At 41.2% G+C, this 13424-nt stretch overlaps 1 protein-coding gene across 3 annotated transcripts in view; it reads left to right on the plus strand.

Moving 5' to 3' along the window:
* Window positions 1-13424, plus strand: part of OSBPL3 (oxysterol binding protein like 3) — a 196348-nt gene that overhangs the window by 90264 nt on the left and 92660 nt on the right. For all 3 annotated transcript variants that reach the window (XM_043872172.1, XM_043872175.1, XM_043872174.1), the window contains one exon: window positions 8186-8425. In XM_043872172.1, coding sequence (XP_043728107.1) covers window positions 8333-8425 — 93 coding nt within the window. In that variant the 5' untranslated portion in view covers window positions 8186-8332. The remainder of the gene's footprint in view (window positions 1-8185; window positions 8426-13424) is intronic.

A 13424-nucleotide genomic window follows, 5' to 3' on the forward strand; every position in this document is an offset into this window, starting at 1 on the left:
CTCCTTTGCCTCTGAGATGCAGGACTCATCCCCCAGGGACAGTCAGATGTCAGCCTCCCTGGATCAGTTCAGCCGTCCAGAGTACAGATAGTTACCGCAGATTGGCCAGCGTCACACACAGAAAGCCAGGGCCAGCTGTCCAAGGGCATTGTGGTTAGAACTAGCATCTGGAAAGCTCTGATCATTTTGGAGCTTACAATCAAATAATGAAAGCCCTACTTTTGATCATGTAGCATTTTTGGGAATCAAGAGGTTTCAGAAGGTATCATTTCCAAAAAGATGCATATGCAGGATTTGAATAATTTTCTTTTACCAATGAAGACCAGAAATGGACATTCCATTATACCTATTTTGGTGTTACTTCAGTACATAATTTATCCATATATTTGTCAACTGAAATACAAACATACAACATGAAAGCTGTGAGTTCTAGTTTTATTTGGGTGCTTATTGAGGGCTGTAGCCTGAGAGACAGCCTCTCAGATCGCCCTAAAGACTGCTTCGAAGAAGTTGGGAGAATAGCTCAGTAGGTATGTGATTTTGGAGAAGGGGTACATGCAATCAAGCACACATCTTGGCAGGGTATTGCTGCCAGTCATGAGGAACAAATATCTTAGTTAATGGTTTTAATACTTTTCTAAGTATGGAAAGATGCAAGAAACTGCCTGCATAAAATTTCTTCTGAAAATATCTAGCTATCTAAAGGCCTGTTCTGCCAGTTTTCTCAGAGCACAGAGTGCCTCATTCCTGATTCCACCCCGAAATCCTTTCATGGTATGTTGAAGGTCAATGACTGCGGTGGCTAATCCTTGAACTGGGTGGTAAAGAACGTTCTCTAGTTGGCATATCTTACTGGGAAATTCTAAATTAACTGAAACTGTATGCCATCTGGTCTTCATAGGAGTTGTTTCCAAGGCTGGAAGCAAACCCTGTTTTTCAAGCAAAACATGACCAAGTGTGTGAGTGCAGACCCTCAGGTCTAATAGATCAATAAATGGCTATGTTACATACTGCCATTCCAGATCTACCAGTTTAGTTGCTTTTGGGGGCAGCCAGTGGTGATGAACTATGTGGCTTTAATCTTTCTGCATGTATGGCTTATCCCAAAGTAAGCATGCTGCTTTGACAATTAAAAAATCTCTTCACACTTGTGTTACAGATTCGGGGAAATGTTAATATATTGAAAGACAAAAATGTTTCAACATTCTGTAGAGTGCTTATTTGTTTTTGGTTGCAAGAGGAGTATAGGATTGTATCTTTGGTGCATATGCCACTTCCAGGAAGTCAAGTAAGGAGGATGTGAAACTAGCTTGTTAAGTGTCTATTGCATTCAGGGCAGGCTCTTTATCCTCATTTTCTCATTTAATCCTCACAGTTCCCCATTTCCTACATAAGGAAACCCTGAAAATCAGAGAGGTTAATACATTGATCAAGGTGAACAGAGTTTGTAGTAAGGGAGCACCAGTTTAAACCCATGTCTAGCTCCTTTCAAGGCACATAAGTCTTTAAAAAAAAATTTTTTTTAATTGAAGTGCTTCCCAGGTGATGCAGTAATAAAGAAACTGCCTGCCAATCCAAGAGACACAAGAGATGCCAGTTTGTGCCCTGGGTCAGGAAGATCTCCTGGGGTACAAATAGCAACCTACTCCAGTATTCTTGCCTGGAGAATTCCAGAGATAGAGAAGCCTGGCAGGCTATAGTCCATGGGGTTACAAAGAATCGGACATGACTGAGCACACACACGCATAGTTGATTTACAATGTTGTGTTAATTTCTGCTGTTCAGCAAATTGACTCAGTTATATACATATGTACATTCTTTTTTATATTCTTTTCACTATGGTTTATCCCAGGATATTGAATATAGTTCCCATCCATTCTGTACGTAATAGTTTGCATCTGCAAACCCCAAACTCCCAGTCAATCTCTGCCCCATCCCCTTGGCAACCACAACTCTGTTCTCTATGTCTGTGAGTCTATTTCTGTTTCATACGTAGGTTCAATGGACATGAGTTTGAGCAAGCTCTGGGGGATGGTGAAGGTTGGGGAAGCCTGGTGTGCTGCAGTCCATGGGGTCGCAAAGAATTGGACATGACTGAATGACTGAACAAGAAAATCATTTATGCCATATTTTAGATTCCACATATAAGTGATACATGGTATTTGTCCTTTTCTTTCTGGCGTCACTTAGTATGATATCTCTAGTTGCACCCATGTTGCTGCAAATGGCATTATTTCATTCTTTTATGGATGAGTAGTATTCTTTTGTGTGTGTCGTCATCTTTATTCATTCATCTTCCGATGGACATTTAGATTATTTCCATGTCTTGCTATTGTGAATAATGCTGCTATGAACATAGGGGTACATGTATCTTTTTGAATTATGTTTTTGTGTAGATATATGCCCAGGAGTGGGATTGCTGGATTATATAGTAATTTTATTTTTTAGTTTTCTTAGGAATCTCCATACTGTTTTCCATAATGGCTGCACCAAATTAGTAGGCTACAGACCATAGGGTTGCAAAGAGTTGGACATGACTGAAGCAACTTAGCATGTACCAACTACATCCCCACAAACAGTGCATGGAGGTTCCCTTTTCTCCATATCCTTACTGACTTTTGTTATTTGTGTTATTTTTGATGAGAGCCATTCTGACAGTTGTGAGGTGATGCCTCATTTTAGTTTTGATTTACATATCTCTAATAATTAGTGATATTGAGCATCTTTTCATGAAGGCACGTAGGTCTTGATGTGAATCTCTTCTTTGTGTCTTTTCCCAAACTGTACATTCTATTCTTAGTGAAAATTTCTAAAATAGGTCTTAAAATAGCCTTCGTTGCCAAATTGCTTGACAGCGCTTTGGTCTTTTATTCTTCCCCTTTCTTGGTAGAAATAGGAGTTCTCTCTTCCCTAATTGAGCCTCGGGACGGCATATGTTTGCACATCTTATGCCCAGTGGACTTGTAACTGGAGCTCCATTTTCACTTAGACCTGACCCCACTGCTTGTCCAGATGGGTGGCAGTGGTGAGAGAGGACCCAAGCCCATCCCAGAGGCCCAAGAGGAACATTTTTGAATTGACGTAAACGCATTGAGCTTCTTACCCCTATTGGATTTGGCTACTAGGTGATTTGTTGAAATGTGAGTGAGTCTCAGAGTGAGTTCTGTTGCACAACAAACACTTGTATTAGCCAGAAGGCACAGGAGCCGTCATATTTCCTGTTCTAGCAAGCTCGGGAGGTCCCAGCTCTGTGTCCCTGGGGTAATGTTGACAAGTGCCTGCAGGAGCAGAAGAACCAGCTCCCCACCAAGCAGATCAAGGGCCAGAGGGTGCAGAAGCCTTGTGGGGAGGCTACATATGCTCCACTTCTTGGTCCAGGTGGTGGTTATGTCAGTATTTGCAAATATAAAATGTAAGCTCTCAGGGTTGTCTGTGCACTTAAGATTTGTTCACTTTATGTAAGTTGACTCAGTGAATAATAAGGGGGAAATATTGTCCTAAGGTTGTTCTCAGTCTATGAGCAAGGAAACTCTTGTATTTTGTTCAAGCCTTGAGTTAGAGGTTGTCCATGGGGGGATCGAAAGCACCAGGGTTTTTCAAGTGTACCCTCCTCTTCAAGACTTATACCACTGGATCTGTGGCCTGGCCGCTGGCCAGTGTGTCTCCCTACAGGGCTTTCTCTTTGCCCTTTTACTTAGCTAGTTGGAGTAGATGACACCAGACTTTCATGTAACTCCCCTTTGTCAAGGTCCTCTGTGTAAGGACTCTCATCGAGGTCTTTCCTCTGGTGACCCACCTCTGAGCCCTCCCCCCTGCCCCGGCCATCCCCAGGCCAGCCTGCAGGGTCCCCTAAGTTGGAGGCAATAGCTGCCTCATTCCACGCAACCAGCTTACTCCTCTGGTACCTTAGTCTGGGGCTACTACTGCCTTCGTTCTTTATTCTGCCCTGATTTAAGCATATCCTTTCCCCAGGATGTGACTTCTTTTGTCCTTTAAGCTGCCCCTCGTAATTTTGACTGAATTTCTGATGAGGTTAGACATCTCTTTCCTTAGGCATCATCTCAAACTCACCCAAGGGTGGATGTGGGCAGGGTTATGGATTCCCACCTTTTCTTTTACCCAGAAGAGGAGGAGGCAGGGGTGGGGGCCACAGTAGATGGTACCTTCAGAGGTCTTTACTCAAAGTTCCAATTTCAATGAGTAATGGATTTAGCTTACTCACAGCTCTGGCCTTAGTAGCTATTGCCTGCAAGATGGTATTTGACAGGGTTAAAAGATAAAGATGACTCTTTGAATCAGATGCCTCTACTCTAGGACAGGATTATGGTGTTTCTGATTTGGCAGTTTCAGAATTGACTCTTATTTTATGGACTAAGTGTGCTTTTCTGTCCCTCTGCACATGTCACACTTCACCTTGTCCCAGGCTCTCCCTGTTAGAATCTCAGCCTTGAAACAGAACAAAACAAAACAAAAAAACACACATAAGTGGAATCCCTTTGTTGGCATTTCTCATCCACTGTGAAACCGGTTGTCATAGCAATGGCTGCCCCCACAAACATTTCATCATTTGGGGTTCCCATCAGGTTTCTCTTTTTCTTTTTTTCTTAAATAGCAACAGCCAACACTGCTTTTAAATACACTGTTGATATATCTTAACAGCCTCTCTTGTCATTTTTAACTGGGCTGCATTTGCTTCTAACTTTAGGTACAATTAGTCATGCCCCATAAGTAAAGCTAACTTCCCAGGAAGCTGGTGTTGGTTTGCTTTTAGTCTTATTGATTGTTGGATTCGATATATGATGAATACATAGATTTGTAGGGAAGCTCTATAAAAGCAACATGGGAATTGAGTTCTATGACTTACAGCTACCTTTATCTTATTTTCTGAGATTTTGATGTTTTTCTTTGTTGTCTTGGTTTTATTTTATGACCTTGGCATATTCATTATTTTAGAAGTGTTAGTGAAAGGAATAGTACACTTGAGTATTTAACAATTAACCAGAAGTTTGATGTAATATTTAACTAGCTTCTTCCTGGACAGCTATATAATTCTTTGTAATTTACTAAGAACCAAATGAATTAGATATAAAAAATTTTTAATTATTGTTAATATGCTTGGGAAAGTTGTAGAATTTTTTTGAACTTTAGTGTGTTAAATAAAAGTCTGAAGGCAAAACCTAAACTTGTTAGTCATCCTTAACTCAGGGCTGTGGATGAAGGCAGTGGTTCCCCTCTAAAGAGCTGAAGGGGTGGCTGGGGGCAGCACAGCCAACCACTTGTAAATGTAACCAGGTGAGGCTGCACCAAACCCAGGTTCAACTGCTCCCTGCTCAGAAGGCCAGTACTCAACAGACAAGAGTTGGTGGAAAAGGGAAGATTACTTCATTCGGGAGCTCAGCAGCCTGGGAAGATGCTGGACTAATGTCCTAAGATCATCTCCAAGTTGCCAGTTGAGAGACAAAGGTTTTAAAGACAGTGAAAGTGAGGGGACTGCGGGGTGTGTACTCAGCTTGTGCACAGTCCTTATACTGAGTGGTATCAAGGTAAAGTTTCCAGCATCACCAGTCTTCTAGTTTCAACCCAGTCGGGGGTCTCCATGCTTATGGTCTGCAGTTTTCATCTGGTGGGGTCCTGATTTCAGCAAAAACAGGTCTGAGTCAGACCTTTATATCTTTCATGGAACTGGAAGTTGAGTGATTACGCTGGTTTATGGTCTAAATTGTTACCAGTTTCCTGGCCCAAGAGCCATTCTTTGTTTCTACATCATCATATTTCCTAATCATTAACTCTTGAGCCAGTGTTTTGAGATGCAGGGGAGACCTGGGAAACTAAAACACGTTTCTATATAAACAAGTTTCTCCTATAAACAAGAGGCAGGTGGAGGACATGGGGATGGGGAATTGGTCAAGTGACGTAACAGTCTCAGAAACTTGGTCTTTCCTGGAAAGGCTCCACAGGCTCCTGCCTTGTTACTTTGATACTCTTCAATCCTGAGGAGGAACAGTTGTGAAACAAGAAAGGGAATAAAGTTTTGGATAGGGAGATTAATTACCAGTTCAGCATGGAACTCAGTTTCAGGGGACTCGATTTCATAAAGGGGTCTCTGCGTCTGTCCTGGTCTGTCCCTTTCCCCACCAGAGATACCCGCCATCTTGGAGATCAGTACTGTGGAAAAGATAGAGCGTTGCCTCTTCAGAGCTGGCTGCTTATGTGCTCCCTCCTGAGTCTTCCTAGCTCAGCTCCTCAGTTCTCTTAGGTCCCAGAGATGGGGCAATAGCTGTTCTCACCAGCCCTGGCTATCCAGGCATGCTGATTTCCAGCACCAAGGTTATAGGCCTGGCATCTAGCCTGGATTCAGTCACTTGCCAGCTATGTGATTGGTCAAGTGACCTAACTTCTTGGAAACTTGGCTTTTTCCCCTGTAAAATACATATAACATCCATGCCATCAGACTTTGATGAAATGAGACACTGTGTGGGGAACCCATATTAAAGTGCTTGGCAATTAGTAGTATGGACTCACCTAATGACCATTGTCCTAGTTTTGTGCTTCGTTGTTCAGTCGTGCCCACCAGGCTCCTCTGTCCAGGAATCAAACTGGGGTCTCCTGCATCGCAGGTGAATTCTTTACCAGCTGAGCTACCAGGGAAACCCTTACTAATATACTAATAGATGATATGGAAAATTCTGCTTTTCCCCATGGTTTCTGTTATACCATGTAATTTTTTTTAGAAGATGTCTCCAGAAACCTTTGGTAGAACAAATTCCCCAACCCCATCCCCTCAAAAAAACAGAAGGGGATTTTTAAAAATTGGAGTAAAATATACATAACATAAAATTAACTTTTTAACCACTTTCAAGTATATAATTCAGTGACATTTAGTACTTTCACAATATACTACTTCCAGAACATTTTAATCACCATTAAAGGAAACCCTGTAGCTGAACTCTATTCCTCAAATCCCCCAGCCCCTGACAACCACTAATTGGCTTTCTGTCTCTATGGATTTGCCTGCTTTGGATGTTTCATATAAATAGAAACATATAATATGTGGTGTGTGTGTGTTTTTTTAAATATCTGGCTTGTTTCATTTAGCATAATGTTTTTAGGGTTCGTTTATGTTATAGCATGTGTCAGTACTTCATTCCTTTTAATTCCTGAATAATAATTCCATTGTGTGAATACACTGTTTTATTCTGTTTGGACTGTTCTAACAAAATGTCACAGACTGGATGGCATATAAGCAATAGAAATTTATTCCTCACAGGACTAGAGGCTGGAAGTCCAAGATGAGGATGTCAGTATGGTCAGAGTACCCTCTTTGGGTGGCAGGCTTATTATGGTAGCCTCACAAGGTGGAAGGGGCCGGGGACTTCTGGGGTCTCTTTCATAAGAGCCCTCATGAATGGAATTACTGCCCTTCTTTCAGAACCTAACACCTCTCCAAACCCCTACCTTCTAATACAATCTCGTTGGGCATTAGGATTTCAACATATGAATTTGGATGGAGGGGTTGGGGGGAGGCACAAACATCCAGATCCCTATCATTTACGGTATGTAATTTATTTGTTCATCAGTTGATGGACATTTGGGTTATTTCTACCTTTGGCTACTGTGAGTAAATAGCATTGCTGTGAACCTTCTTGTACAAGTTTTTGTTAGAATACTTTTTTCAATTCTTTTGGTATATACCTAGGAGTATTAAGTGCTGAATCATAGGATAATACTATGTTTAACTTCTCAAAATCTGCCAGACTGTTGTCAACTACAGCTGCACCATCTTGAATTTCTAGCAGGATTACATGGAGGTTCCAGTTTGTTCCAACACTTGTTATTTTTCAGGTTTTTGATTAAATCTATCATCATGGGTGTGAAGTGGTATCTCACTGCGATTTGGGATTTTTTTATGGTGTAGATTTTCTGTGTGTCTGGACTCAGATTTTCTACTAATGTTCTTAAGCCTGTCATATTGCAAAGCTACATGAAGAACCATGTACGTGAAAAACCGCTGCCATAATTTCCAATAAGAGATAGGTATAAAGCATCTTTTCCTTCCCAGTCCCTTATGTGACTAACCATCATGATTCTGTAGTGTAGATAAACCACTTTCAGACATTCAGTGCCTAATTATAGATGATGTCTGATGTCTGGGACCTTCCTGCTAATTCTTTTATTTTGGTTTTAGGGATTTCCTTTAGGGCATCCAAAATGCTTTTAAAACATATTGGATAAAAGCTGAGCCACCTGCCTCTGTGGGACTTCCATACTCCCTTCTCCACTGTCTTCTGATGGCATTCTGACTACATTGAGGCCAAGTGACACACTATTCAAGATGAGTGATGAGAAGAGCCTTGCGGTATCCCAAAAATTGGTCTCACCTTCGAGGAGCACAAGCAGCTGCTCTTCCAAGCAAGGAAGTCGACAGGTAAAGTTTAATGGAAATTTTAAGAGCAAATTTAAATCAAGAAATTTGCAGATTAAAATGTGTACATTTACTTGGGAACTCCTACTTCTCATTTTAGGGACATTTGATTTTAGTCATATCTTAGTTATCTGAGAGGAGTAAATTTTATATAATTTTCATAATGCAGCTTGAGAGTCTGCTGGATGGGAAAATTTGTATCTGGCTCTTTGCATTATTTTATTCAATTGTTGCCACTGTCTTCCAACACAGATATTGATATTCCTGTTTTCTCTGTAAGGAAGCTGAGTCAGACCAACCAAGTTATTCTGCCTGAGGACACACAGATTGTCTATTAAGTGGCAAAAACAAGAAACCAAAGCTCATTCTGTTTGACTTCAGAGCTCACACTTTGCTTTATACCCCGCTAACCAAAACAAAAAAGCAAACAATCACTTTTCCAGTAATTATAATATTCTCCTGCCCTCCTTTCCTTCCCTTTACCAAACCTTTTATGACTGCTTCCAATCACAGAATGCCCCCTTTTAACTTGGAGTCTCACCTGCTTCACTTCTCTAATGGGCATGGAAAGCAAGTCAACAGAGAAGTGGTCAAAAGGAATTAAGTAGGAAGAAGTGAAACAAAGGACTGAATAATTAACTCCTAAATAACTGTCAGCTAATTATATGTTGTTCCTTGGTTTCCTTTCTTAAAAAAATCCCTGTTGGCAGAATTTGCTGATTTTAGATCCATGGCAGTAAATGCACATGAATCATTATCATTCTTTCACCTTCCGTTAAGTAGAGACTGGGCTGTCCAAAAGCTGCGAGTTTAACAGTCAGAGTGGTCTCAGAGCCTTTTCAACGTCTGCAGGCTGTGCTGGCCTTGCCTTTCCTCCATGGGACGCACTGACCTAAATTGACCCTGAGTCCTTGATTCCAGATTTGGAAGCAACAATCAAGCAACCACCCACCTCCAGCACATCCACACATTTGTGACACGTCAGCACATCACAGGTCTTCCCATCCCAACACCGCCTCGGACAGAGAGCTTGTCACCTCTCAACACTGCTTCATAGCATTAGAATCTATAATTCCAGACAAATGAGATTTTGCCGTAGGGGCATTTGGGGAGTTCTCCAAGATCTCCCCTGAGGGGTTAGGAAGAATAATTTTTTCATCCATTACTGTCATCACCTTCTGGGGTTAAAAACAAATGACGAAAATTACCCCTTGTCTAATGCATCATGTGCTGTGCTGTGCTATGCTTAGTCGCTCAGTCGTGTCCAACTCTTTGTGACCCCATGGACTGTAGCCCTCCAGGCTCCTCTGTCCGTGGGATTCTCCAGGCAAGAATACTGGAGTAGGTTGCCATGCCCTCCTCCAGAATACATCATGGCTCCCTAGGAATTCTAGTTTCATGAGGGTAGCTAATCTCACCCTCTTTGTCAGCTTTGCATGGGGATGTTTCTTTCTGTCAGTCACAAATCTGGTTGGGAGTAAAGCAAAGTGTATTATTTTCCCCCAATGTTTTGCACTTAGTAGCGTCTATTCCTGTGACCTCCTTGGATAAAGGGATAGCATGTGATTCATTCAAGCAGCCAGTGCTTATATATAACAGCATAGCAGTTGGAGCAGGGAAATGAAATTCTAGGACTGAATACCACAGAAACATGTTTTTGATGTGTTACTGGAAACTGATTGATTTGGTTTTTCACAGAGCTTTTATTTTTGAGTTCCAGCATAAAGAGTAAGAATATGCATAATGCCTCACTGTTTTTTCTGACTTAGAATGGGTTGATCATTCAGCCATTCATTCACCAAATGGTCATCTTTTATATTTAGGATCTCTCAATTTAATGTGCATGTAATTTTGCTTTATAAATATCAATACTTACTTTTCCTCTGTGGCAGAGAAGATGGAGAATTTAATAAGTTTATTCCAACTCTGGGTCTTCCCTGGTGGCTCAGCGGTAAAGAATCCACCTGCAACACAGGAGACACAGGTTCAGTTCCTGGGTCAAGAAGATCCCCTGGAGGAGGGAGTGGCAACCCACTCCAGTATTCTTGCCTGGAAAAAATCCCACGGACTGAGGAGGCTTACAGGCTCCAGTCCATGTGGCTGCAGAGTCAGACATGACTGAAGCAACTGAGGATGGTAGCTCAGCAAGGCATTCCAACTTTAACCCGAATCTCATTATGGTGGAGGTGCTGGTTTAGTTGCTAAGTTGTGTCTGACTCTTGCGACCCCATGGACTGTAGCCAGCCAGGCTCCTCTGTCCATGGGATTCTCCAGGCAAGAATACTGGAGTGGGTCACCATTTCCTTCTCCAGAATCTAGTTATCAAGCCATGTTTGTTTTTTAGGGATCTTTTCTTATTATGTCCATTTTTCCATCCTTCTGTCAAAATAAGTGTTCCGTTATAGGATTGGCTCAACTTTTCCCTCTGTGTTGTCCACCTTGGCAATTCATGTCCATTTCTCCATCATACACCATCCCACGATTGTCTTTTAGTCTCTGAACATGCTGCAGAAATGCAGGGTCCATGGAAGTTCTTACTTTATGACTCTTAGGGAACACAGCCTGATCCAGGGGTCTTTCAGATTCTAAATGATCATGCTGTGTTTCCAATCTCTGGATAGTTCAACATTTAAAACTTTAAGATTTATGTATAATAAGAAATTTCATTTGAGGAATTTTAAAATACAACCAATGAAGATAATCTGTGTAACAACCTACTTGTTTTTAAAGCTCAAGATGAAAGTCATTTTTAGGTTCTGTTCATTCCATCTGGAGGAGGTAAGTCAGATGTTAAATTTACTGGCCATCTTCATTAATGCTAGTGTTTCTCATGTGCTTTGAAATTACAGTTTAGGGTGTGATTTTGCACTTGCTTTCCCCCATCCCTCTCTCTGTACTTATCCTGCCCTAGCTCAGAATTTCCTATTACCTACTTCCTATCTCTGATGACCCCAGTCCAGAGTAAAATCTTCTGTTTGTAGCTGGGACCTCTGTTCACATCAATTATGACTATCTAAGAACCACTATCAGGCCAGCACACAGCGTGGTTAGGTCCTGGTGCTGAGGCTGTCTGCCTCCTGCCATCTCCCTGGATAGGCAGATTATAAAGTCTTTCTTCGTAGTGTATGGCTTCCCCCTCCACATTCTCTGATTTCCAGTGGTAAGCTAGCTCAGGTCTCAGCCTTTTTCTGGGGATATTTTTAGCTTTATGAGCACACAGGAGTAGAACTCCTGGACACCTCTGTCTGCAGTATTCTTTGCATTTCTATTTTGTGTCTTATCCATGAGATAATTAATCTTTCTTTTTTTTTTTTTAAATCACACAGACGTACCAAAGGGGAAAAAACCCTACATTTTTATATCTTTGTATATTTTTCATGGGAGCTCGTGTGGTGATAGGGAAGTGGCACTAAATGTATAAACTTTCAGTACAACCTTGGCTGAAAGACTCGGTCTTCTAGAGTCATTTTCATATAAATTCTCATCGACCATCACCAGGTGACATTAGGTTTCTATATGCCAGCCACCTGGCTCTCTTTCAGTTCCTCCCACTGAATTTGAACTTGCTTTTCCTATCCAAGAACCTCCTCATATAAAATCTCAAGGAGCCCTCATTTATGTGTGGATACTCTCCTTTCTAAATATCTGTTAGAGGAGTTTGCTCCCTTAAAGGATAAAATGATGAAATCTGGGTGTTAAATGTGATCTGTGTTTTTCACTTCTACAAATAGAACCTAGGATGTAGTTTACAACTTACAGCCTTGAAAACCCAAGCAAAAGAGTTCTGTGACCTTTTAACTTGAATACTAGGACTTTTGAAGTTTTATATACAGAATACCTTGTTTTTCAATGGGAACAGTCCATAAATATACTTTTATCAAGATAATTTTAGGAAGTTATGCCTAGTGATTAGAACTTGAACTCTCCAATCTTGGTTCCACTTGATATTTGTTTCTGCAACCTTAGATTCTCTAAAACTTCAGTTTTCTCATCAATGAAATTGGAATAATAGTTCTTTTCTCATAGGATTATCGTGAGGATTAGAACTAAAGCATTTAATCTAGGGTTAGATTCATAGTAGGTGCTGAATTCATATTAACATTTGATTTTATTATAGTTAACATTACTTTGAATTTCATTCCTATTTGTAGAAAACCTAAAATTTCATAGTGAAGAGTTCTACTTTGTGTCCCAGAAACTTTTGCAGCTATCATACATGTCCCTACCCATACCTCTGTAGTATTGGGCAGAAGTCTACAGAAATGTACAATGTGTATATGAATGTGTACTTTTTAAACGTATCTTTATTTTATACACATTAACAAAGTACTTTTAGAGAAGAATGTAACAGAATTTAAAATATATGCACTACATTTGATATATTGAACATCTGGCAGAACCTGTACCTAAAACAAGAGCAAACAGGAATTAAATTCTTACTCTTCTGTTTTGTTCGGCCTTGTCCTTGCATGGGTGTGTGTTTTTTCACTTTTCCCCGTGCCAGCACCTAGCTATTGGTAGTTGCTACTTACAGCATTATGTTGAGAAGTATTCTGCAGTTGAGGCTGGATTCAGTGGGAGAGAATGCCATGTTTTCTGCTATGGCTGTGGGCACAGGCAGGGTGAACGGTAGCGTGGATGCCACATTTTCACCCCTTAGTGATATTCAGTTCAGTTCAGTCACTCAGTCGTGTCTGACTCTTTGCAACCCCATGAATCACAGCACGCCAGACCTTCCTGTCCATCACCAACTTCCAGAGTTTACGCAAACCCATGTCCATCAAGTCGGTGATGCTATCCAACCATCTCATCCTCTGTCATCCCTTTCTCCTCCTGCCCCCAATCCCTCCCAGCATCAGGGTCTGTTCCAATGAGTCAACTCTTCACATGAGGTGGCCACAGTACTGGAGCTTCAGTTTCAGCATCAGTCCTTCCAATGAACACCCAGGGCTGATCTCCTTTAGGATGGACTGGTTTGATCTCCTTGCAGTCCAAGGGACTC

This window comes from Cervus elaphus, chromosome 18, assembly GCF_910594005.1.
Source record: "Cervus elaphus chromosome 18, mCerEla1.1, whole genome shotgun sequence".
Classification (NCBI taxonomy): Eukaryota; Metazoa; Chordata; class Mammalia; order Artiodactyla; family Cervidae; genus Cervus; species Cervus elaphus.